General features: G+C 41.7%; 1 protein-coding gene across 1 annotated transcript in view; it reads left to right on the forward strand.

Moving 5' to 3' along the window:
• The window catches only part of apoba (apolipoprotein Ba), a 77,797-nt gene extending 50,941 nt beyond the window's left edge, over nt 1-26,856 (forward strand). The window contains exons 24-29 of the mRNA XM_072498870.1: nt 1,494-1,636; nt 9,733-10,124; nt 10,491-18,296; nt 18,654-18,768; nt 22,165-22,348; nt 25,255-26,856. Of these exons, the coding sequence (XP_072354971.1) occupies nt 1,494-1,636; nt 9,733-10,124; nt 10,491-18,296; nt 18,654-18,768; nt 22,165-22,348; nt 25,255-26,712 (10,098 nt within the window). The 3' untranslated portion in view covers nt 26,713-26,856. The remainder of the gene's footprint in view (nt 1-1,493; nt 1,637-9,732; nt 10,125-10,490; nt 18,297-18,653; nt 18,769-22,164; nt 22,349-25,254) is intronic.
• Nucleotides 26,857-27,291: the final 435 nt, after the last annotated feature.

Genomic DNA, 27,291 nt, shown 5'->3' on the forward strand with positions numbered 1-27,291 from the left:
AAAATCTGTAACTTCATGGCCCAGCATATCCTCCACTTCACCATTACCACCAAACCAGGGATCAACTCTAGTTCAATGAAGAGAGCAATGCCAGGAGCAGCACCAAGTATACAGAAAAATGAGGTGGTAACCTGGTAAAGCTACAGGACTACTTTCATGCCAAACAACATGAGCAGCAAATGATAGAGCTAAAAGATCCCACAACCAATGGATCAGATCCAAGCTCTGCAGTCCTGCCACATCCAGCCGTGAATGGTAGTGGACAATTAAACAACTCACTAGAGGAGGAGGCTCCACAAATATCCTCATCCTCAATGATGGAAGATCCCAGCACATCAGTAGAAGCACATCCGACAAAGTCAGGAGTGTGATGGAATACTCTCCACTTGCCTGGATGAGTGCAGCTCCAACAACACTGAAGAAATTCGACACCATCCAGGGTGAAGCAGCCCACTTGATTGGCACCCCTTCCACAGATATTCACTCCCTCCACCACTGATGCTCAGTGACAGCAGTGTGTACCATCTACAGGATGCACTGCAGGAACTCACCATGGGCCCTTAGGTAGCACCTTCCAAACCCTCGACCACTCCCACCTCGGGCAACAAATACCTGGGAACCCCACCACCTGGAAGTTCCTCTCCAAGTCACTCTCCATTCTGTTCCTCTCCAAGTCACTCTCCATCCGGACTTGGAAATATATCACCATTCCTTCACTACGGATGGGTGAAAATCCTGGAACTCCCTCCCCAGAAAGGACTGTGGGTGTCCCCACACTTCATTGATTACAGTGGTTCAAGAAGGCAGCTCACCACCACTTTTCCAAGGGGAATTAGCGATGGGCAATAAATACTGGCCTTACCAGCGAAGCTCACATCCTGTAAAAATTAATAAAAACAAAGATGTTTCAACAAGCTGAATGAATGCTTGGGCTCTCAGCCAGGCATACATAATGAGGCCTGGCTGAGAGCACTTCCAGAAATCAGACAGCTTTGGGATAATGTCAGGAATTCTGTAATCACCATTTTTTAAAGTTTCCTGAATCTTCCCGCCTCAATGGAAATCCAAGCCAGCATGTAAATTAAATCCCTTAAAGTGGAAAGGTAAGTTTTGACAAGAGTTTCAAGGGGGGAATGTGAGGAAGAATATTTCTAAACAGTAAGTGGTAATGACCCGGAAGCTCCTGCCTGTGAGGGTGGTGGAATCAGATTAGATCAGTTATTAAAAGAGGTATTTAAGAGCAGTAAATTTGCATGACTACCGGGATAGAACAGGGGAATAAGACTAATTGGAATGTTCTAAGGGAGCAGTTTACTTGATGGACCGAATGGCCCTCTTCTGTGATTATTTGACTCGATGAACAGGCATCACAAAGTGTGCATGTCTCAGCAAGACCAAGTGTGAAGTAGTCAGACCTTGACCAATATTTCTCCTTTTGACTTTTTCACCTATGGGGCATAATAAAAAAATACTGTTGTTTTTGTTTTTGTCAGGCTGGCAATAGCTGGTTACAACAGGCTGCTTTAAATAATCCACATGTTGACACCTTTCAAAGAAATCTGAAGGCTCTGGGGACAGTGGATTTTGAGAAAATAAAATCATATTTTAATCCCCCAGAAAACCTATTTCTGAAGAGGTAAGTCATTTTGTTTCTTGTTTCAAGGGGCAAGTAGTTGCTTATACAACTTGTCAAGGCAATTAATATCAATGTTGGATAAAGTACTTTCCCCAGCACAGTGTTGATTTATATGAATTCTGCAGACACTAACAGCAGGATTTTATGGCTTCGTCACAACGGACAAAGATCCATTGGTTTCAGTGGGAGCGGAAGATCCCGCAGATGGAAGGGGCCATAAACGTCCGCCATAATTTTTAAAATAACATGGTCAGAGGAAGGGTTGCTATATGCCACACTTCCCATGTCCACCAGGTGAGCAGGGATTAGCCTGTTCACTTGCCATTACCGGGATTATTATCCCTCCACTCGTTAGTACGTTTTACCAAGGAGATAGATGAGGAAACTCTGCCTCCAGAAGATTAAAAATTGATAAGGAGGAAGTGTTCAATAGTCTGTCAGTACTTAAAGTTGACAAGGCACCGAGACCGGATGAGATGTATCCTTGGAATGTCAAGAAAGTAAAAATCAAAATTACTGTAGCGCTGGGCAAAATCTTCCAGTCTTCTCTAGATCTGTGAGAAAAGTTAAAGACCGTGGAATAAAAGGGACAGTGTCAGCATGAATACAAAATTAGGTGAATAATAGGAAACAGAGAGTAAAGGTTGGTGTATATTTTTCGCGCTGGAGGAGGGTTTGTAGAGGTGATCCCCAGGGGTTAGTATTGGGAGCCTTGATTTTCCTGAAAAATATTAGTGACCTAGCTAGGGGTTAGTTAGCTCACTTGGCTGGATGGCTGGTTCATGATGGGGTGTGGCATCAACAGTGCGGGTTCAATTCCCATACCAGCTAAGGTTATTCATGAAGGCTCTGCCTGAGATGTGGTGACTCTTCAGGTCAAATCACCAGCAGTCAACTCTCTCTCAAAAATGGAGAGCAACCTATTGTCCTCAGGGACTATGCAGGATTTCATTAATGATCTAGATCTTGGTGTACTGGAGACATTTTCATAGTTTGTGGATGATACGAAACTTGGAAGTAATGCAAACTATGAAAAAGACAGTGTAGATCTTTAAAAGGTTACAGCCAAATTGGTAGAGTAGACAGATAGGTGGCAGATGAAGTTCAATGTGGGGAAGTGTGGGTGATACATTTTGGTAGGAAGAACATAGAGAGACAATAGAAAATAAGGAGTAAAATTCTTCAGGGGTGCAGGAACAGTCAGACCTAGGTGTATATGTGCAAAAGACTATTGAAGGTTACAAGACAGGTAGAGAGAGCAATTAATAAAGCATATATTATTCTTGGCTTTATTAATAGTGTCCTCGAGTGAAAGAGTAGGAAGGTTGTGCTGAACAAGATACTGGACAGACATCAGCTGGAAAAGTGAGAACCGTTCTGGGCATCACACTATGAAAGGATATGGCACATTGGAAAAAGTGCAAAAGAGGTTAATAGGAGTGGTTCCAGTGATGAGAAACTTCAGTTATGAGGATAGATTGTGGAAGTTGGCACTATTCTCCTTGCCAAGAAAAAATCTTTAAAGGAGATTGAATAGAGATGTTCAAAATCATGAGAGGGTTGGACAGAGTAATTGGGGAGAAAAGGTTTTGTGCACAGCGACTGGTTCAGGAATGCACTGCCTGAAAGCGTGACGGAGGCAGGTTCAATCGAGACATTCAAGCAGACATTAAATGATTACTTGAAGGGAAACAATGTGCAGGAGGATAAGACAGAGGAATGGCACTAACTCAGAATGTTCGTTTGGAGAGTTGGTACCGACATGATGGGCCAAATGGTGTCATTCTGCACCGTAAGAGTTCTGTGATTCTTAGATTCACCGGATTCTATATCCATCTACCAATGGGAATAGTTTCTCCATATCTATGCTGTCCAGCCCCCTAATGATTTTTAATACCTCTACTAGATTTCCTTTCAATCCTCTCCTTCTACAAAGAGGACAATCCCAACTTCTTCAATCTATCTGTGCAACTGAATTTCCTCATTCCTGAGCCATTCTTGTGTATTATTTCTGCCTTCAAATTGTAGCTCAACTTTGGTGTCCAGAACAGGATTACATTTTCTAGTTGAGGCTTAACCAGTGTTTTAGAAAGTGCAATATAATTTTGTAGCTTGTGAAAAAACAATTGTGATTGGTTTTTCACCTGTCCAAAATTTAAGTAAAGGTTAAAGTTTCATTTAAGTAATAGGAAAAAAAACTTTTATTAATGCATTTGTTCGGAGTGTGCAATCATTTTAGAAAGTAGACTTTAAGCAATAACGTTTGCAATTTAATGGCCGTGTTACGCCTGGCGCGGATCTGGGTGCAGCGGTTAAATCGTGGGAGAGGCCGAAATTGTGATCTGTGCTGGGCACAAATCAGTTTGCAATTGAACCGGCCTGCTCCCGTTGGCGGGTTCCACATTCCACCTATTCATGGCAAGACACCAATTGAGACCAATTAAGAGCAATCCCCATCTCACTACTGAGATGGACACATAATCTAACAGCCCCAGTGGGAGGACACGCAGGCGCCATTTAGCACCCCTACTTAAAAACGGGAACATAGTGCAGTGGGGAGCCCCCATGGGTGGGAACAGACCTGGTTGGGCGGCTGGGCGCCATAGGTCAGGGGGTCACCCCTGGGCAAGGTTTGAGGGGCTTAACATCTGCGGATCCTACCCCAATATGGTGTATACCCATAAAAGAGGCAACTTCAGCTGCTGCCTGTCTGTTCTGCCAAACACTTCAGGGACAGAGCCCCATACTTGGTTCTATGCTGAAGGTCATTTTAACTCCCTTTGGCTGGGAGCAGCCTCCAGCTTCACAGCTGAAGGCTATTGCTAATAAGGAATTGGCATTGTTCCAGCACAACTAACTTGGCGGATGGCACTCGGAGAGAAGGCAGGATACGTAAGGTGGGGATGAGGCACTGTGGCCTTTCTACCCTTGGCCGGTGTCCTCTGGGAGGGGTTGGAATCGGAGGCCCCGGCTGACCTACTGGTGTCACTGGCATCACCACGCCACCCTGTTCTGCCCACTGACCTTGAGACATGCAGGTGTCAGGAGGGGATGGTTTGGATGAGGTGGTGACCACCATAGTCTCCCTGATGGAAGGCACTGGGTAGGGCTCTGGGGTCCTCATGGGACAGAGGGACAACTGGTGTGAATCCAGGGGACTCTGCATCCTCCGGTTCAGCCGGTCCTGATGCCTCCCTGTTGTCTGCACCATGGTGTTGGCGCCCTCGGCGATGCTCCTCAGTAACTGGGACATGCTCTGCAGGGCCTCGGCAATGTCCACCTGCATCTGGCAAACATCCCTCAAAAGTCTGGAACATGATGATGTTGAGGCCCTAGCCATGGTCAATGCTGACTGAGCCACACCTAGGACACCATCACGAATGATGCTGACCTCATGCTGCAGGCTGTCCACTACGATCGCCACCCTAGCAGTGTTGGCCTTGGTGCTACGCATTGCCGGCACCAACTTCTGTGCCTGTATCCTGTCGCTAACATCTCCTCCTAAATCTCACAGCCGTGCCCCAGCATCTGCATCAGCTCTGTGATAACCTTTCCTAGAGGCTCGGCATTTGAATGGGACTCAATGAGTCCTGGGATCCATCAGTCCTCTGCCTGCTGTTTCCCTTGGATGTTCCTGCCAGCACTTGATGTGCACCAGCAACGATCTGGTTCTCACCAGATTGTGCACCGAGGTGCGTGTCACTGTGCTGGTGGATGGGGGGGATGACAGCTGTGACACTCGATGGTGGTCTCCTTGGAGCTCTCCTCTGAGGTGTTCTCTTGGATGGTGGTGGAGGGAAGGTGGGGTGGGGGTGGGGGGGCGGGGAGGCGGGAACTACCTGGGGTGGCCTAGCCTCATCAGGTGGAGATCCTGTGAGAAAATGGACATGTGGTCATTGAGAGGGAAGGAACTTTTTGTCTGACATGACAACTCACTTGAAACAAATCATCTGGATGAAGGGGTAGCGGATACTCACTTCTGCAGCTCAGATCAAGCTCGTTGTCGGTGACTGCTCTGTCCTTGGCCAAACCCACGATCTCCAGGGCCCGTTCCTCATACGGGGTGAGGACTCTGATGTCTGGAACCCCACCGCCTTTCTGGGCCCTTTCCACCTGTTATGGGTCAACTTCTTCTGTGGGGAGAGAGAGGGGGCATTGTGAGCCATGCACTTAGTGCATCGGGGGTGGGTCTATGGCAGGTGGCATGTGTGAGTACCGCATCAGAAGGTTTTGCTGGTGGGTGCCAGGGTGTGCTGGGGCGCAGGCTTGGTGATATGCCGTGAGGATGGGCGGGTAGTTTGTGAAGTGCAAGCTGCCGACTTGTTGGGGGGGGGCGGTGCGGAGGTCAGAGGGGCGGCAGGTGGAACTGATGCCAAGGGGCCGGGTGTTTTTCGTGTGGTCCGGCAGAGTTCATTGATCTTCTTCCTGCACTGTACGGCACTGGTCCTCCTGTTCACGCTGCCCGAACTGACAGCCGCTGCCACTGCCTCCCAGGCGGTATTGGCGGCCCTGTTGCTAGACCGCTGACCCCCTTGGGGGAACAGGATGTTCTAGCTTGCCTGCCTGGACAGGTAGGCTTACCCAAAGCGTGGAGCAGGTCTTAGTGGTGCCATGATCGTGTGCTGCTTCGGAGTTGGTTTAGAGGGAGATTTTATGAGCTGCTCCCCCTTGTAGCAGGGAGCTGCCAGCGGTTCAGGTGAATCATCCGGTGGGAAAGCCAGTTCCGCTGTGTAGTTTGTGTGGGATCATTTCTGGCACTAAATGCCGTTAAATACGGGACAGCTTTTGCCGGTTCGGCCATCGGGAAGTCGTGCCCGATATGACACTTAGAATTTATCCTGTTAAATCGCGCCCAATGTTAGTAAGATTAAATCCAGGCAGTTATTTCGCAAAATTAAAAGGTTGCAGCAGCTTTTTAAAATAAATGCACTCCTCAAAATATATCAAGTTGTTCCTTTTTTCTTAATTAAACTTTTATATGAAGTTATGTTGGGATTTCAGCATTTTTATAGGTAGTGTTCCTTTACTATGGAGAAGCAGCAGGAAGTTAAGGTCAGTCATGGGCATGGCCGAGTCTGAAAGCCACAAAGGAGAACCGTCAGTGACCGGGGGAAGGCATGCAAGGAACAAGCAGGTAGCATTAGGAGGCTAGACTTTGGCACCTCCAAGGTAGGTTAAGATGGTCAGAATGGGAGGAAAGATTCTGAGAGGGGAATAAACCAACCATGACAAACCACGGAAGTTAAGGCGAGTATTGAGTTAAAAGAAAAAGCATATAAGGAGGCACAAGTCAGTGAGATAAGATTGGGATAAATTCAAAATCCAGCAAAGGAGGACTAAAAAGATAATTAAATGAAGAGAGAAAATAAACTACAAGGGAAAACTAGCGAGGAATTTAAAAAACTGACAAGAAGAGCTTCTTTAAATAATGAAACAGGAAGAGAGAGGTAAAAATTAGCATAGGCCCCTTAGAAAATTAATCTGGGGAGATAGCTACGGGGATCAATGAAATGGCAGAGGAGTTAAACAGATATTCTGCATCAGTCTGTACGGTGGAAGATACTTCGAACATTCCTTTAATACTAGGAATTAAATACCATCACCATCACTAGAGAAGTAGTATTAGACAAACTAATGGGGCTAAAGGCAGATAATTCCCCGGCCCTGATGGCTTGCATCCTAGGATCCTAAGAGAAGTAGTTACAGAGATAGTGGATGCATTGATTGTAATTTTCCAAAAATCTTTGGTTTCCAGGGATTAATGGGCAGCACGGTAGCACTGTGGTTAGCATTGTTGCTTCACAGCGCGCCAGGGACCTGGGTTCGAATCCTGGCTTGGGTCACTGTCTGTGCGGAGTCTGCATGTTCTTCCCGTGTCCGCGTGGGTTTCCTCCGAGTGCTCCGGTTTCCTCCCACAGTCCTAGGATGTGCAGGTTAGGTGGGTTGGCCATGCTAAATTGCCCTTAGTGTCCAAAAAGGTGAGGTGGGGTTACTGGGTACGGGGATAGGGTGGAGTTGTGGGCTTAAGTAGGGTGTTCTTTCCAAGGACCAGTGCAGATTTGATGGGCCAAATGGCCTTCTTCTGCACTGTATATTCTATGATGCTATGAAGTACTGGGGGATTGGAAAACTGCCAGTGTGACACCCCTACTCAAAAAGGGAGAGAGGCAAAAAGTGGGTAACTATAGGTCGATTAGCCTCACATCTATTGTTGGAAAAATGTTGGAATCAATTATTAAGCAAGTAATAGCAGCATATTTGGAAAATCATAATCTAATCAACAGAGTCAACATGGCTTCATGAAAGGGAAATCGTGTCTGATTAAATTTATTAGAGTTTTCCGAGGAAATCTCAATCAGAGTGGATAGAAGGGAACTTGCAGGTGTGTTGTATTTGGACTTCCAGAAGTCCAAAGGTGTTCGACAAGGTACCTCACAAAAGCTTAATTCATAAGATAAGAGCCCATGGTGCTGGAGGTAGTATATTGGAATGGATAAAGAATTAGCTAATAGGCAGGAAACAGTGAGTGGGGATAAGGGGTTCTTTTTCAGGTTGGAGACTTGTAACCAGTGGGTCCCACAGGGATCAGTGTTGGGAACACAACTGTTTACAATATATATTAATGACTTGATGGAAGAAAGCAAATGAATTGTAGCCAAATTTGCAGATGACACAAAATAGGTGAAAAGGCAAGGTGTGAGGAGGGTACAAAGGGTTTTCAAAGAGGTTATTGATAGGTTAAGTAAGTGGGCAAAAAGTTGGCAAATGGAGTATAATATGGAAAAATGTGAAGTTCATTTTGGAAGGGAGAACAAAAGAACAGTATTATTTAAATTGAGGAAAAACTGCAGAAAGCTGGAACACAAAGGGACTTGGAGTACATATGTAAGAAACACAAACAGCTAGCACACAGGTGCAGCAGATAATCACGAAGGCTAATGCAATGTTGTCCCGTATTTCAAGAGTATAAGAGTTGGGAAGTCTTGCCCTAAATGTACAAGATACTGGGAAGACCACTTCTGGAGTACTGTGAGCAGTTTTGGTCCCCTCATTTAAGGAAAGATATTGGGTGGGATTCTCCGGTCACCCAATGGGATTTCCGATTGAAACCACCCCACACCACCACAAAACCCACAGGCGGTGGTGCGCTGCCAGTGGGAAAGTGAATCCCAATGACCGGAGAATTCTGGCCATTATTTACTTGGAGGTGGTTCAGAGAAGATTCATTCTGATGATCACTACTATGGAGGGGTTGTCTTCTGAAGAAAGGTTAAATAGGTTGAGACTCTACTCATTGGAATCCCTCCATCCACCATAACAAGCATGTTGAAGATCGAGACCTACAAGTGTCTCATTATACTTCATTAACATCAGGTTCACACAATGTAATAGGGAGCCTGAAGCAAATGTAAAAGCTACTACTGTGCAAGTTTTCCGAGGCTCAGGAAATGTGGTGGTAAAACGGAGGTGACAGCTGCCAGTTCAAGATGGTAAGTGCCTTTTGCAGTACCCTTGTACATCAGGAGGAGCATGAGTCTATTATATAAACCTTCACTCCCCAATCAGCCCGTTGAGAGCTTGCTTATAAATTCAGCAGCACCTTCACATCACATGCCTTGCTGAGTTTTCCCCAACCCCTTCCCACCTCCCTGTAAATGTCAGGACCAATGAATCCAGAATTAATAAGAGATACAGAAACTGGACCAGAATAGGAAATATGCAAATATTGACATTTATAAATGACTTATGCTGCCTTTTCAAATCTCTTTATATCTTCGTTCCCTTACCGTCGTGATTTCTTCCTGCCTTTGGTCAGTATCCTTCATCCTTGCTTCATTTATTGGTGGATGATAATTACCATTTGAAATTTTTTTAACAGTTCTCTTCGCCTTGCTACAATTCTACCTGGACTCAAAATCCCACTAAAAATGTTATTTTCAACTGGTTTCCTTTTCCAGTGCTACCATTTATGCATTACTGCCTTTTCCCAATATTTGGTGTCTATCTTGTTACTGTGGTTGTGCTTTTTGATACATTTGTGAAAATGTTATTCTGTTATTGCATTTTATATTTTTGCTTGTTTTTTCCCCTTGCAGTCATGGTTCCATCGCAGGCACATTGAGCGGTAATAAGTGGACTATTAAAGTTCCAATTCCTTTTGGTGCAATAGTGACTAAAGGAAGTTCATTCTTTTCAAAAATATTAAGTGCACAACCAATGGTTATGAAAGTGCTTGGAATGAATTCCAATGAGTACGGCAAGCCACCTGTTGAAGAAGATACTTCTACTCAAACCATTACTATTCCTGAAATATACAATCTCCATATCCCTTCAATTAACAAGCTGGAATTCTCCACACAGATGAACAGTAATTACTACAAGTATTCCTCTAACTTCACGACGGATAATAGTGACAGAAAACAATTTTCTGCTGATGTAGATATCCGAGCAGTGTCAGCACTGGATTATCTGTCCTATCATCTGAAAGGTAAGAGACTTCTTCATGAATATCTTTGAAATAAAATTCTGTGGATTCCTGAAAACTTACATGTCCTTTAAGAGTATTAATTTTTCAAAGTATGATTACTAGAGCATATCTGAAGTTATAAATTTGATAGGAAGACAAAAAGCATGGCAAAGATTTCCACTCAAAATTTGAAATTAGCATTGTGATGCTCATATTATGGTAAATAAAAAGAACAAAATTATACATGATAGTTAAAACGGCATCTGGTATGTGTGAAAGCTAATTAAATATTATGAACTTTCATGGCTATAAATATTACAGCTTTGAATACATTTCATTACTGCATTCACAATTTAAAATATATTTGTCTATAATTATGTACAATAGGTTCTGCACTTTCAAAACAAGACGCAGAGGACATGCTTACTCGCAGCATTTCTTCGTCATTTCAACATAAACTACTAGAGTCTTCCATAAAGCTATCACAGAAGTATAATTCTCCAGATGAGATCCTGATCGAGACGACCTATGAATGTGATGCACTCAGTAACTTAGGAACAAAAGGCTCTTTGCGTTCATGGTATAAGATTGATATGAATAAATCGCCAATCATCAAAATGGAAGGACAATCAGCAGGAACTTTAAATGTAGCTTCATATGATGCTACGTTGAATTACAGGACTTCAGAAACAATTGATCCCATTAACCAGGAAGGCAAAGGAGATTCTACTTTGAACTTTAATTCAGCATTTCTCCAAGTTACCAACAAAATGAATGGCGAATATAACAAGGATGTTGTCACATTCTCATCAAACACCGAAGGATCATGGTTAAATTTGAAAAATGTCATAAAAATGAATTCAAGGGCGAAGAAATTTGAACTGAAATGTGACACTTCAGGCGAGTTCAGCAATGGTAACTTCAGCAGTAACATAAAATTGATTAAAAGTGCTGAAGTACTAAAAGTGGTGAATAAACTGCGAGGCGAACTGTATGGGGCTACATTAGAAACCAAAGACGAGCTAAACTATCGTGAGGACCGACTTAGTCTCTTCTTGAACTCAACTGGAAAGTACAACAAGGTGGCTACAACCAACAGCCTGAGTCTCTTAGTACTGGAGGAGCATGTTGAAGTTGAACATAAATGGAATGCAGATTATTATGACAAGAAGTTCCACAGCATCTTGTCTGGCACATTTAATGATGGTGCCCTTGAGCTAAAGTCTGACACTGCCTTTGCTGGTGTAGCTAACCAAGGTATTCTGAAATACGATAACGGTGCTCTGTCAACTGAAGTGACCTCAAGTGTAAATATGCGTTCTTTCATGCTGAAACATGTATTCACAACGGTCATTAATCAACATGGAGTCATAATGAGCATTGGTATCAATGATCAAAAAAGTAATTTAATTAATTTGAACATGGAAGGAAAAGCAAACAGTGGTGGAATATACATCACCAGTTCAGGTGTTATTTTGCAAACTAAAGCAACTAATACAATTGATCTTCAGTTTAATGGAGAGAAAGGGCTGATGTTTAACACAATGACAAAGGCATTGTTCAAAGAAACAACATTTAACCATATAAATAACATTACCATTGGTTCTTGGACATTAACTGCTTCAAATACAATTGAGACTGGCAGTTATTTAGATTCTAACAACAAATACCAGCAAAAATTTGAAGTGCATATGCGACCTTTCATAGTTTCAATCAATTTTGACAATAAATTCCAGTATCAACAGCTACATGCTTCCCACATTGTGCAACTTTCACTTGAACCTTTCAAGGTTGAACTTAAGGGTGAATTGACAGGATCGCAGAAGGAGAATCGCTTGGTTCATATTTATATCTTGAAATATGCTGATTTGAAAACTTTATTAAGTGCAAACACAACTGGAAGATTAAATAATATGAATATTAACCACAGGCTGAACCTGGAAATTAATGGACTTTCTGCAAAATTCTCCAGTGACATGTCCAGTACTTCAAGAGCACTGAAGTTTCAAAATAATGTACGTTTTACAGCTATACCATTTGTGCTTACATTTTCAGCTGACACCTCTGCTAAGGGATCTATTAATGGCTGGGGTTTGCACAGTGGAGAGCTTAACAATAAGCTCCAAATGAAGGCAGAACCACTTGCCATTGCACTTCATCATGACTTTAAAGGAATTTCTGAACATGAATTGGCAGACAGAAGATTGAAGTCACTTCTGGAAAACAGTTTGAATATTTTGCTCATTCCAACTGAGCAGGAAAGCAAGTGGATAATAAAGAGTCAGTTAAACAATAATACTTACATGCAAACTATTAATGCCTACAACGATCCAGAAAAAATAGGCATAGATATTGCAAGTAATGCAGAGGTTGATTTTAGTTGTCTGAAAGAAGTTAATTTCCTTCCCTCAAAGGTGCTTGAGTTTGTTGATCAAGCTGGGCTTCAGACGATTCAGATTTCAGGAACTCTGAAATATGATAAAAATGGGGATGTTCATGTTATTGACATTCCATTCTTGGAACACCTACCCGCTTACTTTGAGTCATTTAAAGTTGTAATTTTAAATACTTTGGAGGGCATTCAAAATTACTTGAAGGACATTCAAATTAATCAGTTTGTCCAGAAATGCAAGAAAGCTTTAACCCAAATGAGTGATTTCATTAGGGACATGAATTTAGACATCAAGGTCAATGATGCAAGGGATAAAGTGTTAGTGTTTGTAAGAGAGTATCAATTACTACCCGAATACCTTAAGTCTGCTTTAATACAGGTTCACAACAGTACATTGACCAATCTGCAAGAAGCTCTTTTCAATCTGAAAGGATATGACAAAACTAAATTGAAGGAAGCCATTGCAAATTTCATTAACCTAACTCTGAATGCATTGATAGAAATTGATCAAAATTATGCAGTAAGCAAAAAAACTGCCAACGCCATTATTCAAATGCAGGAAGTTCTCAGCAGATACTACCAGAATGCTGTACAAAGTAACTTTGCTGATTGGATTCAAGGTCTTGAGGAAGAATATCAAATTAAAGCTCAGCTTCAAGATATGTTAAAAGAACTACACTTGCAACTCCAGAATATCAATCTGCAGGAATTTGCTGATGGATTAACACAACAAATTAATTTAAATGCACTTATTGAAAAACTGGAACAATATCTGAATACATATGATCAAGAGATTAAAAAAAAAATTAAGAATATTTATGAGGGGATTTTATGGCTGTTGGAGCACTATGAAATTAATGATAAAATTAACAGCATTAATGCCAAGATGCAGCAGGTAATCACTACATATGAAATTGACATATTGGTTCAGAAACTTTTGGCTGAAACAGTGAAACTTGTTCAAACATCCAAGATAAAGGATACAATACAAGGAGCCATCATTTCTCTTAAAAAATCGCTTGGGAAATCATACAATGGAATAATTCAGTACATTGATGATGCAACTGAACAGATAAAGTTATATGATTACCAAAAACTGATTGACAAAATTAATGGTCTCCTCAACATCATTATTACAAATTTGAGACAGTTTGATTACAATGCTTTTGTTGATGAAAGAAATGCTCAGATCCTATCCATAATCAATGACATCAAGGATAAAATGGAAGATTTAGAAATTCCACAGAAAGTTAAGTCTGTGAAATTTTTTTTACAAGAAATTCAGTCTTACATGGTTCACTACATTGAGCGACTGCAACAGAAAAACATGGCCGAACTGATCAGCCCATTGATAGGTGTGCTCAGAAGTATAGTTACATCGTTTCAAAATTACCTGGAAGCCACGTTTGGGGACATACTCGAGGACCTCCGAGTTAGGATCAATGAAATGGATATCCAAGAGGAACTGCAAATATATTGGCAGGATGCTGTGAACTATTATAAAACAATTGCGAGTCACATCTCAGCAGCATATGATTATGTAAAAATTGAAATGATGTTTTTGGCAACGAGGTACGACTTCAAAGAAGTTGTCAATCAAATCGAAATGTACCTGGAAGAAGGTTTTATTGTTCCAGAACTGGACATAGGTGTAATATTTATCCCTGCATTTGAAATAAGCATTCGTGCTATCAGAAAAGGAGAGTTCGATACTCCATCATTTACAGTGCCTCTGACTAACCTACACATTCGATCCTACCATATCAACTTAAACAACCTGAATGAAATAAGAATTCCTTCTACATTTGAAATACCACCATTTGTTATCTTGGATTCAATTTTTGTTCCTGCCATCACAATTGATTTGGAAAAGATTAAGAATTTTACTCTCCCAACTATAGAAAATATACTCAATTCTGAAATTTTCATTGGAGAGTTCAATACACTTTCAGATTTAAATTTCCTAGCTATGTCATTGCCAGATGTAACATTTCCTGAAATAGATTTCAGTGCATTCCACATACCTGATATAAGTAAAGTAAATTTGGACCACTTCTTGTTGGATGATATTCAAATTCCAGAATTCCAATTTCCTCGTATACCTCTTAAAGTGTCAGTTCCTGCATTCGGAAAACTCAGTGGTACATTCACTTTTAATTGTCCTGTCTATGGACTCCATACCACTGCAGGTATTCATAACATTAATATTGTTAAAAATAGCACTGAACTTCTAGCTTTTATCACAGCGAAGGGTATTTCAAGTGTAAGCGCTCTATCCTTTGACTTAGAAGCAAATGCCCGTCTGTCAGCTCCTGAGCAAACTCATTTGGAACTCAGTGAAAGCATAACATTTGACCACACAGCTATAACCATTGGTCATATGGGTAATCTTACTTTTACAAGGCCCTTTGTGAATGGAAAAGCAGAGACTAAGATTAAGATTACCACTGAAGCCTATAATGCAGAAACAATAAATATAGCTACAATGAAAATACAGAAAGCACTTTCCACAAAAATGCAGACAACCTATAGTCACAACCTCAATGTTCCACATAAACAGCTGTCAAGCCAAGTTTCACTTCTGAACATCATTCAAACCTCTCCTAATGAAAAAAATGCAGCATTATCTATCACAACTACTGCAAATGGAAAATGGTCTTTTCAAGGCTATTCTGATGAAGGAGCACACAAAAGTGAGCTGAAGTTGAACCTGGATGCACCTGCTCTTATTGTTGCATTCTCAGGTGACACCAACACCAAGTATATAAAGATGAAACAAAGCTTCAAGACTGAGATCGCCCCTTCATTTTCTGCCAGATTAACTTTGAACTCAGAGGCAAACTTCGCTGATGTTGTAGTTTGTTTTGTGACTGCGAATGGAAAAGCAGATCTAGTACCATTAAAAGTGGAATTGAGAGGATCTCACAAAACTAACCTTAATGGCAGAGCAGTGGGTACAGTGGCAAATTCATTTCGCTTTACAGCAGAACCATTTGCAGTTGGCTTTGAAGCAAAGAATAGTGCTGATGTAAAGGTTTCTTTCCCTTTGACACTCATTGGCAAACTAGAGTTTCTGAATAACTATGAGTTGACACTAAATCCAAATGAACAACAGTTCTCATGGCAAGTAAATTCTACATTCAACCAGTACAAATATATGCATGATATTTATGTAGCTAATAGTGAAGAAAATATCAGTATGCATCTTAAATTGAATGGTGATGCAAACCTTGATTTCCTAACTCTACCCATTTCCATTCCTGAAATTTCACTCCCTTATTCATCATTCAGAATTCGCCCTGTTCGAAATTATTCTTTGTGGGAACATACAAACCTGAAAAACCTCTTGAGAACAACTCGACAGTCACTTGGCTTAAGTATAAAGACTGAATACAGAAAGAATAAAGATTTTCATAGTTTCAAAATCGACATGGAGCCACTTTACAGTAAGATTAATGATTACCTTACGACATCTGCTTATCGATTTCGACACGCAAGAAACAATATCTTGAAGTTACTAAAGAAAATACAGCATGATGGACTGCAAGAAAATTCTGCAACAAGAATGCTTCATATACCAGGATATACTATACCAGGACTAAACATCGAAGTCTCCTCTTATAGACTAGAAATCCCGGTTTTCAATTTTGATACTACAAGAACTATTACTACCCCAACATTTAAATTACCCATTATTAATTTCATTATGCCTTCATACACTTTTGCTATACCATTTCTTGGGTTAAAATTGATACATATACCGGACAGTTTGTATACATTGCCATTTCCAAGGATCAAAATGCCACGTATACAAGACACCATCAAAGTTCCTGCTATGGGTAACTTGACGTATGATTTCTCACTTAAATCAAGTTTAGTAGTTTTTAACTCTCATTTTGAGCTCTTCAACCAGTCAGACATAATTGCTCGTTATAGTGTCTCATCTTCATCTATCTTTACTTCAAACTTCAAAGCAGAAGGAACAACAAGCCTGGCAAGACGGCGAGGACTGAAATTAGCAACAACTATTTCTGTTAACCATGATACCATTCGAGGAAACCATGACAGTACTGTAACTTTAACAAAGAGGAACATGGAGGCTTCAATTAGTACTGGAGCATTAATTAAATTGTTTGATGGTTTTGTTCTTAATTTCAAACATAATCTGAATGGAAAAGCAAAACCTACGCCTAATGTGCAATCAAAGATTTCCCTTAAATACAGTTTATCAGTACCTTCAACTGACAACGAAGTTCCCATCGTTCAAGGAAGTGTCATCCATTCTCTTACCTTGGCGGACTTTGCATCTTATTTAAATTTGGAAACGTCAACCAATGCTCACATTGAAGGAACTATGCAATACAAATTTTTTGGCAATATGAACAATGAAGCAAGTATTTATCTCAGTTCAAATAATACACGTTCCAGTGTAAAACTTGAGTTAAGTTCATCAGTCGATTCAACTTCTGGAAATGTTTGGAACATGACAACAAATGAAAACCTTGCTGTAGCGACATCCAAGGATCAAATTTATGCCACCTGGGATCATTCTGCTGATAATATTCTGACGCTTCCATCAGTATTTGAAACAAATGGTCATCAAAAATCTAAAGCAACATTAGAATTAGCATTCTGGAGTTTGACAGCAAAGTTACAAACTGAGATTGATCAAACCAGTGACCTGTGGCAGAAAGCAGATGTACAAAGTGATATAGCTGTAATCATCAAACCAGAGATGCAAAAGGTAAAGTGGAATAATAATGGTCACCTCCTGTCGGCAGTTTTCAGTGATGAGGTGGAACTACTAAACAATGGAGCAGAAATACATCTTGACTTGACTGGTTCCTTGCAGGGATATGTGAATTTTCTGAAACAAATTGAGCTTCCGTTATATGAAAAAAGTTTTTGGGACATATTGAAATTTGACTTGACTACTAGTGAAGAGGAGCGACAATACTTAAATGTATCTGCATTAATAGTGTTCACAAAGAGTGAAAACAATTTATTTATCCCTTTACCAACGCAGATGTTAGCTAATGGTCTAAAGATACATATTCCTGAGATTACTCTTCATATACCTGAATGGGTCAAAAATGTACCAGAAATGATTCCACAGATCGCAAACTTCCACATTCCTGATGAAATTGAGTTTCCAACAATCATAATACCGCTGATAAATGTTGTTGTGCCATCATATAAATCCCAGTTTCCAGAATTAAAATTACCTAGGATAATCATCACTCCTGAATTTATGGTTCCATATACTACCCTTCGGGTACCATCATACACCATTAATTTAACGGATATTGCTATACCACCAAAGATAAATTTTCTTCCATTTGACCTAACTTTGCCAAATTTGCCAACTGTTAGCTTTCCTAAAGTGACTGTTCATTCCACTTACCTTGAACTTAGTGGTTACATGATTCCTTACCTTGAAATTGCAGTACCAGAATTCAAAATCTCTGTTTCTCAGTTTGATCTACCAAAATCCTTCAAAATTGCTGGACATTATTTGCAGTTGGACAACATTGCAAAGCAAATTGCAAACTTTGAGCTACCGACAATAACAATCCCAGCAAAGACAGTGGAGATTCCACCATTGAAGGCAAAATTACCTCTAGCACTTGTTTTGCCAGCATTTAAGTCTTTTACTGGAAATGTCAAAGTTTTGTCACCGATATACAATACGACATGGATTACAAGTGTGAAATCGGATCAAAATAGAGCTGATATCCTCATTGCAGCAGTAGATGCAACATCCAGTTCTACACTGCGGTTTCTGGAATATGAAATAGATGGTAAGTTGAAAATATAGCAGTTTGTTTTTCTAAAAACTGCCATATTTAATTATTGACACATTGGATATACTTTTACCTTTGTGCCTTTTTCTGTGGTAGTTCATTACATTTTACAGTTACTTCATGGGTTGTTCCAAGAAAATTTAATTCAGCAATTTTTTAACAATTATTTAAATACCTCATTTTTAAAATGATATGCTATTGCATCTGTTATGGAAGACAATTTTTTTTACAATATTGGCATAATTTACTTTGTTTATGTGTTTCAATATATCTCTTGTAGAAGAATTTAGCATTAAAATTAATGGATGACATTTTATGTGCATTTTTAAAACTTATTTCCCCCATTTTATGTAGCAAGTGCAACCTTAAGCACCACCATTAATACCTACAATCTTGATGGAAAATATACATTTGCCCATCCTGACTTAAGTATTGACTGGAAGCAGAATTGTACTTTTCAACGTTCAGGGTATGTTGCATATTTTTTTTAAATTTATAGATGATAACTTGTCTGTTGGAAAGTTTAATTTTGCTTAATTACCAAAAAAATGTCACCAGTAGCTTGATAAACCGGTTTACTGGTAGAGCTAAAATGTTATGTTAATGCTGGTTTGGATGACAACCAATAATAGATTAAAGTGTCAGTCATATTTAAAGGTTTCCTACCCTGTGGAAAAGGAAAGCATGCAAAGACATAATGGGCACTATTGCCTCACAGTGCCAGGGACCCAGGTTCAATTTCAGCCTTGGGTGAATGTCTATGTGAAGTTTGAACCTTCTCCTCTTGTCTGCGTGCCTCCAGGTGCTCTAGTTTCCTCCCACAGTCCTCCCATAGTCCAAAGCTGTGCAGGTTAGGTGGGGTTTCAGGGTTACAGGGAAAGGGCCGAGGATGGGCTAGGTAGAGTGCTCTTTCAGAGGGTTGGCGTGTACTCGAGGGCCTGAATGGCCGCCTGCACCGTAGGGATTCTATGATTTGACTAATTAACCCAAAATGAGAGGTTTAGGACAGAGCTTACAGCTGCAGCAGGAGCATAAATGGAATTTAATTGATTAGTTGCTGATTATACAGCCTTTCCTGATTGACTGCAGATAAAGGAAAATCAAGAGGACTGTTTTGTGAGGGCATTATGTTTCCCACAGAAACAAAAAGTTCTGCCATGTGCATCAAATGCCAGTTTCTTAGATTGAAGCAATATGGTAAGATTTACTTTAGCTGCAATTGGATAGTTATGTGGAAGAGGCAGCGGGTTAGGGTATGAGAAATAAAATTGTGTATGTTTTGTTAATTTAGGTTTGATTACTGAGGGTTCCTCATGTTTTTGTAGAGTGTGGTAACAGGTGGTAAAAATGGCTTGGAAGCCGCCGGTCCCAATGACGGCTTCCTCACCATATTGTGAGATATATATTTTTTTAATTCCCAGGAGCAGGGCAGGCTAATTCCCTCCCCGTTAGATTGTCTATTCACGCCAGTGTGAGGGCATGCTAGCGTGGACCACGACAAGTCTCCCACAGTGTGCACCTGTTGAACAGAACCAGTTAATCTGCCAGAGGAGCGTAGTTGAGTGTTTGGCTCTGGGGACAAGAGGGTCGTGCCTGGGCACTGTACCCTGACACTGCCTGAGGGAGCACTGCTTGGGGGCTGTGCCCAGGCATGACCCTTTCCCCTCCTGAGCGAATCACTCAGCTGAACTCTCCTGGCAGGTTCTGCTTCACTGGTGTACACTGTGAGGGGGTGGGGAGGGCGGTTGAAGAAATGATCAGGTGTAAAAGGCCTGATAATTACATTTAAATGTATTCAAATGTGGGCAAGTTATGTCAGTGGTGGGGGCGGGGACAATCAGAATGGGAAATCCCACCAGCGTAAATCGCATTTTGCGACTCGATTACCAAATCCCACCATCGATCCTGCCCCCTGAAAATGGGAGTGGAAAATTCTCCCCTAGGCTATAGACTCCTCTAATTCTGCAGTTCCTATATTCTTTGATGCCCTCTCTGGTTATGCCCTAGCTCCCTTTTGTCTTTTCAGGTGTTAGAACTTTTAATTTTAAGATATTTTAGTCTTCTAAAAGCATTGGTTCCCCAATAAATTTAGTGTGTATTCTCATAATTTTGCCTGTGCTTATTGAGGGGCTGACTGCAGATGGACCAGATACTGCAAATACTATGGGTCCTGATAATATTCCGGCAATAGTACCGAAGACTTGTGCGCCAGACCTTGCCGCACCTCTGGCCAAGCTGTTCAAGTACAACTACAACATTGGCATCTACCCGACATTGAGGAAAATTGCCCAGGTGTGTCCTGTACACAAGAAACAGGACAAATCCAACCCAGCCAATTCCGTCCTATTGTCTACTCTCCATCATCAGCAAAGTGATGGAAGGAGTCATCAACAGTGCTGTCAAGCGGCACTTACTCAACAATAACCTGCTCATTGACGATCAGTTTGGGTTCCGCCAGGGTCACTTAACTCCTGACCTCATTACAGCCTTGGTTCAAACATGGACAAAAGAGCTGAATGCCAGAAGTGAGGTAAGAGTGACTGCCCTTGACATCAAGGCAGCATTTAACCGACTATGGCTTCAAGGAGCCCGATATATCTGGAGTCAATGGGAATCAGGGGGGAAACTCTCCGCTAGTGTGAGTCATATCTGACACAAAGGAAAATGTGGTGATTGGCGGTCAATCGTCTCAGCTCGAGGACATCACTGCAGGAGTTCCTCAGGGTAGTGTCCTAGGCCCAACCATCTTCAGCTGCTGCATCAATGACCTCCCTTCCATCACAAGGTCAGAAGTGGGGATGTTTGCAGATGATTGCACAATATTCAGCACCATTCGCGAGTCCTTAGATAATGAAGCAGTCCATGTCTGAATGCAGCAAGACCTGGACACTATCCAGGCTTGGGCTGACAAATGGCAAGTTACATTCAGCCATACAAGTACCAGGCAATGACTATATCCTACAAGAGAGGATCTAACCATCACTCCTTGACATTCACGGGGTTACCTTTGATCAGAAACTGAACTGGACCAGCAATATTAATACTGTGGCTATCAGGGCTGGTAAAAGACTAGGAATCCTGCGGTGAGTAACTCACCTCCTGACCCCCCAAAGCCTGTGCACTATCTACTAGGCATAAATCAGGAGTGTAATGAAGTGCATTCCACTTGCCTGGATGAGTGCAGCAACACTAAAGAAGGCTCAACACTATCCAGGACAAAGCAGCCCGCCTAATTGCTTCTCCTTCCACAAACATTCAAACCCTCCATCACCATCGAACAGTGGAAGCCATGTGTGTCATCTACAAGATGCACTGCAGTTACTCACCAAGGTTCCTTAGACAGCACCCTCCAAACCCACGACCACTTCCATTTAGAAGGACAAGGGCAGCAGACATCTGGGAACCCCACCATCTGGAGATTCCCCTCCCATATATCGCCAGTCCTTCGCTGTCCAATCCTGGAACTCCATCCCTAACAGAACAGTAGGTGTACCTATTCCTCAAGGACTGCAGCGGTTCAAGAAGGCAAGTCCCCACCATCTTCTGAAGGGCAACTAGGGATGGGCAATAAATGCTGGCCTAACCAGTGACACCCACATCCCGTGAATTATTTTTTATTTATTTAAATGACTTGGTGGACAAGTTTTTTTATCTTCACTGTTCATGTATTAATTTTGTACAACAGATCTCACAGTTTTTACAGGACCAAGAATTGGGAAGTGGTGATCTGCTGCTACATAAATAAATAAAACATGATTGTTTCTTGAGTCGCTTTAAATATGAATTCTGATATTGTACAAAGAGAAAATGTCATTTTCTTATACAGTAAATAATGATTCCTTTTTCTAACATTTTTCTCCATTAGACTAACAAGTTATCTGAGGGTAGATGTTACCAGTCCAACTTTCACAGACCTAAATATTCGTTGGCGGGAGAATAATGGTGAAATTACTTCATCAGTCTCCTCTCCAGCTACTGGATTCATAGGACTGGTAATCAAAAGAAAAGGATCAAATGTTCTGAATGGAAAACTATATATCCATAAACCAGTAAGTAACTTCATTTTTATGGATGATAAACATGAACTAAATGCCCAAAACAATTGTCTCGATATTTATTGAATGTTTCCATTCACGGTCCTTGCACATACAATGGGAGGAATTCTCCATTTTTTTCTCTGAGAGCAGTGGTGTGTGTTTCTGGTGGGATCATTCTGATTGGCTAGAATGGCGTGACCCTTTGCCCAATTCCACACTTGCAGCCTCATTAACATTGGACTAGCAAGCATCTCTCTGAATGACCGGATGGGACGGGATATGATCAGTCCGCCCGCAGTCAGCTAGCAGGTTCAAAGATCCAGGAGCTATGGGAGGGATTCTCCAATCCCGCACTGGGGCGGAGAATCGGCAAGGGGGGACGCGGATCCAGCCACGCCGCTCCACCGATTCTCCGGCGGCCAATGGCGCAGAGCCGCTGAATGCGGCTGCCCCCGCTCGACGTTCTCCACGTTCGACGGGTTGAGTGCCCGCCAAGTTCCGCCGAGTCTTGCCGGCGTCGTTCGCATGTGGTCCTACCCCGCGGGACCTCGGCGTTCTGGCTGTGGGGCCGTCCTGGTGGGGAGGGGGGGAGGGATCCGACTCCATAGTGGCCAGTCCCGCGATCGGGGACTACCGATTGGCAGGCGGGCTAATTCCAGGGGGGGCCTATGTTCCTCCGCGCCACGCCCCTGTAGGTCTCCGCCATGTTGCCTGGGGGCTGGAGCAGCCACGGCAACCCATGCGCATGTGCGGACCCGCGCCGGCCGTGCTGTGGCCCATATCGGCAGCTGGAGTTGCGTGAAGCGCTCCAGTGCCGTGCTGGCCCCCTGTACGTTGGGGGAATCGCTGCTCCTAGCGGCCCGGTGACCCTGTCGTAAAACACTCCGGCGTTTACGATGGGGTCAACACCCTGCCGCTAAAAACGGGGAATCCCGCCATATATGTAAACACCAGTCCAGCATGCTCATACAATTAACCCCAGCCAACCAGTCTTCATGCAATCATGCAGGATGTCTCTGTAATAACAACTGAAAAGCAAGTCTTGGCCTCTTCAACTCCAATTTTATTGGGTTCTACGATCACTTCTCCTCCAACTGCACAGTGCCACCTGTATCCACTTATATCTGTGCAGTCTATCAAACAATCAGTGTGGTCTATTAAAGCTCCAATTCTAACTTAAGCACTAGGAAACATTAACTCTTTCCTAACATCCTTGAGCCTTGATTCCAGGCATAGAGGCATATCCTCTACCCAAGGAATGGCTCCAGGAAGCACACCACATCACCTCTCCAGCCTAGGAGCATGACTGGTAATCATGCAGTGAAGGAAGTGGATGAATGATCGCATCCGCTCCACCAGGGTAAATCCTCCCTCAGCTCCCTCCACTATCAAATTTTCATTTGGACATCACATACTCAAATGGCTACTCTCTTCATAGATCTCACAAATCGATTAGTGGGGGATACATAGTCTTAGTGGTGGGCAAGTTTCGAGAAACAGTTATTTGGGATAGAATTAATAGTCACATGGAAAATGTGGGTTACTTACAAAGAGCCAGCATGGATTTCTTTTTCTAAAATAAATTTAGATTACCCAATTATATTTTTACCAATTATATTTTTACCAATTAAGGTGCAATTTAGCGTGGCCAGAAAGAAAAGAGGCGGGGGGGTATTGAGGAAATCCCAGCAGCTGCCACAGGGTATTTGGGGGTCGGACGGGACCCCAGAGGGCCCGTTCCACCCAGTACAATTTAGCACCCCGGACTTGCTCAATTTTTCGGGGGAGGCGGTCAGCGATAACCCCCTGCATCTTAGGTTTTTAACAGGTTATAGCTTGGAAGACCCTGTCCCAACCACCATGATAATTGACTTCATTTGTGGAAATGTGGACAGGAGCTGGTTTAGCACAATGGGCTAAATAGCTGGCTTGCAATGCCGAACAATGCCAGCAGCGCGGGTTCAATTCCCGTACCGGCCTCCCTGGACAGGCGCCGGAATGTGGTGACTAGGGGCTTTTCATAGTAACTTCATTGAAGCTTACTTATGACAATAAGCAATTATTATATTATTATTAATTCTCATTTGGAAAGCCGTGCATACATGATGAGCCAATGGCCTTTCCCCACCCCCGATTGAACTTTGGTCCATTGGAGTGGAGTACCCATGTGTCCCACAGCATGGAAAGGAGCTGGAGGGCACACAACCATCCGCCCCAGCGGAATGGCGTTCAGCTCAACAGGATCGGCACAGCGCTATAGCGGGTATGCAATGTTGCACTCACCTCAGAGTTTTGAGTGCACGTTACTCTTTTTCAAATGGTTTTACACCGATGTGATTTCCTGCTGGCTGACGCAAGATAGGATGGCCTGAAGAGACATCGACAAACTTCTGTTTTAATGAGAATTCATGGGGCTGTACTCTCCGGTCCCCCAGCTGCATGTTTCTCAACGGCACGCTGTACGCTAGGCAGCATGATTCTCTGTTCCTGCCGCTTGTCAATGGGTATTCCCCTTGGAGCCAGCCCATTCTGCCCGGAAACCCTGCGGGTAGGGGTGCGCTGCGTGTGAACAGAGAATATCAACAGCCGGAGAATTCCGACCATGAGACATAAAGTGAAGAAAGCATTCTACCACCAGGCAGTTGGAGAACCAACCTACTGTTAACCCAGTGTTGGGAGAATTTCATACTGTTTTTACACCAGCTGGTTTCTAACTTTTCGGCTTCCGCTGGATTCTCCACTCCAAACCGCCATCAAACCCGCCACGGACACGATGGGAGAATTCCATCCACCCCATGTAAAATGGTGAATTTTAAGGATGAATACATTTTCTGACCTGCCACTTCTAAGCAATTTCAAATTATTTATAGCTCAGTCTTTACATGCAATATGAATGTACATAAATTTTCTTCCCACAGATCTCATCCGAAATAGTAATTTTGGCTAGTAAAGTTTCACTGGAGAACCCTGAAAGCATTAATATGCAGTTCAACTGGGCAAATGATGTAACTACAGATATGGTAAACGGCCTGAAGGAAAGGATACCCAGGATGATTCAAGCCATCTATAAGTGTGTAAACAAATATCACACTGAACACCTTGGAATAGAGATGAGTGTTGTATCCTCAAAAGGCAAAGATTTGATCAAACTGGGTGTTGATGAAGCATTCACAAAAGCACGCAATCGTATTAAGGAAGTTGGGATTTTTCTCCAGTCTACAGTTGATACGGCATCACAGTATCAAAAAGTGAAAGAAGCCACAAATAAATTGTTTAAGAGAGCAGCAGACAAAGTAGCAAATGTAGACTTTGAGCAAAAGGTCACCACATTATTAGATGCCATTTCAAATTTGACACAAGAATATCAGAGTAAGTTGAAGGACTTAATTGAAGCAGCAATCAAATTTTTAAAATACACCAAATTTCAACTACCTGGACTTGCTGACCAGTATACAGGACAAGAGTTATACACAATGTCCATAAATCATGGAACACAATTGTTTGTGAAATTTGATAATATTGTAAAAGATCATCTTGAGAATGCGGTTGAATATATCAGAGAATTGGAGTTTAACATGGTCCCTGGTAATAATTCAACCATTAAAGCCTCAGAAATACTTTCTCAGTTAGGAGGGTCTCTAAAACAAGTTCTAACAAAAGTGATTGATGTTTTAACAAAGATGTCTCGTCTTGATGTCGAACAATATCTAAATTTCTTAAAAAGTTATATACAGACCTGGTCTGAAGACTTAATTAATGCCAATGTTGCAAGTGCCAATATTCTGAAGCAGGAAGTAAAATTCATTACAAATTCAACAGAATATTTTAATACATATTTTAAATACTCGCTCACTGGTTTTCAAGAGTTTGGAAAAGGAACAATTCCTGAATATATTAAGACAGTCAATGAATTTTTGAATCGTACATTTTCAGACATTAACAATCAAATACCTGCATATAAACGGACAATTAAAACTAAATTAGATGAAGCTATTTTGAAGCTGAATGAACCCTATGAAGAGTTAATTGCTCAAGGAGCATATGCAGTTAATGTGTTTATTGAAAACTTCAGCAAATTTACTGAACAACTATTTAGGTTCCTGGAACAGATTGCAAACAAACTAACTGATGGAATGGAGCTTTATGTGAAAAAGCAACCTGGGCAGCTTATAATTAATGTTCCTCACCCTCTTAAGTGGAAATCGTTTGATGATGTGCCTCAATTGAATGAAAGAACACTCAGTAAATTACACATTAAGGGACAGCAAATCCTTCAAAGAAGCACAGCTCTCACCTGGCAACAGATTATGGAGAGCTATCAAAAAGATAAAAAGTCCCTGAATGGAAAAAAAACAAAGAACAAATCAAAATTTTAAAATTCAACTGAATATTTAAAATTGTTATGAATCAAACTATGTACCATGGATAATATACTATGCTTGTGAATTTAAAATAAACAATCATTTGTTATGTCAACATATCTGATTGTAATAAATATAAACTTGTTAATAACTTGACAAGTTCTTCATGTATCATTTCGTTTTCATATTTGTTAATATGAAACAAGTGGTTTGTTACAAATAAAAAGGTGATAGTCGATAAACAGAAGGATTAAAGTTAGAATATGAAGCCCTTTTGGCTAATTTTAGCTGAGCAACATTCTCTTTAACTTGAACAAGTACACAGGAGAGACACATTTCCTCCACTTTTTTTTGCAATACAGCACCACCTACGTAGCAGGTGGGTGAGCCCCGATTACATTGGGTTCTGTTCTTTTCCCCCCAATCATCTAAATCTTAAATCCTTTGTAAACTTATCACGGCTCAACAAATGCTAAACGTAAGAATAATGCTGCAAAATGTCAGTGCTAGACTTATGCCCTCAGCAACAGTATATGCAAGGAAAATTATCATGTTCAGCTTTGCTAATGGAGTAAGAGGCACCAAAACTGTTGA

The sequence above is a fragment of the Scyliorhinus torazame genome, chromosome 4 (assembly GCF_047496885.1).
Source record: "Scyliorhinus torazame isolate Kashiwa2021f chromosome 4, sScyTor2.1, whole genome shotgun sequence".
In the NCBI taxonomy this organism is placed as follows: domain Eukaryota; kingdom Metazoa; phylum Chordata; class Chondrichthyes; order Carcharhiniformes; family Scyliorhinidae; genus Scyliorhinus; species Scyliorhinus torazame.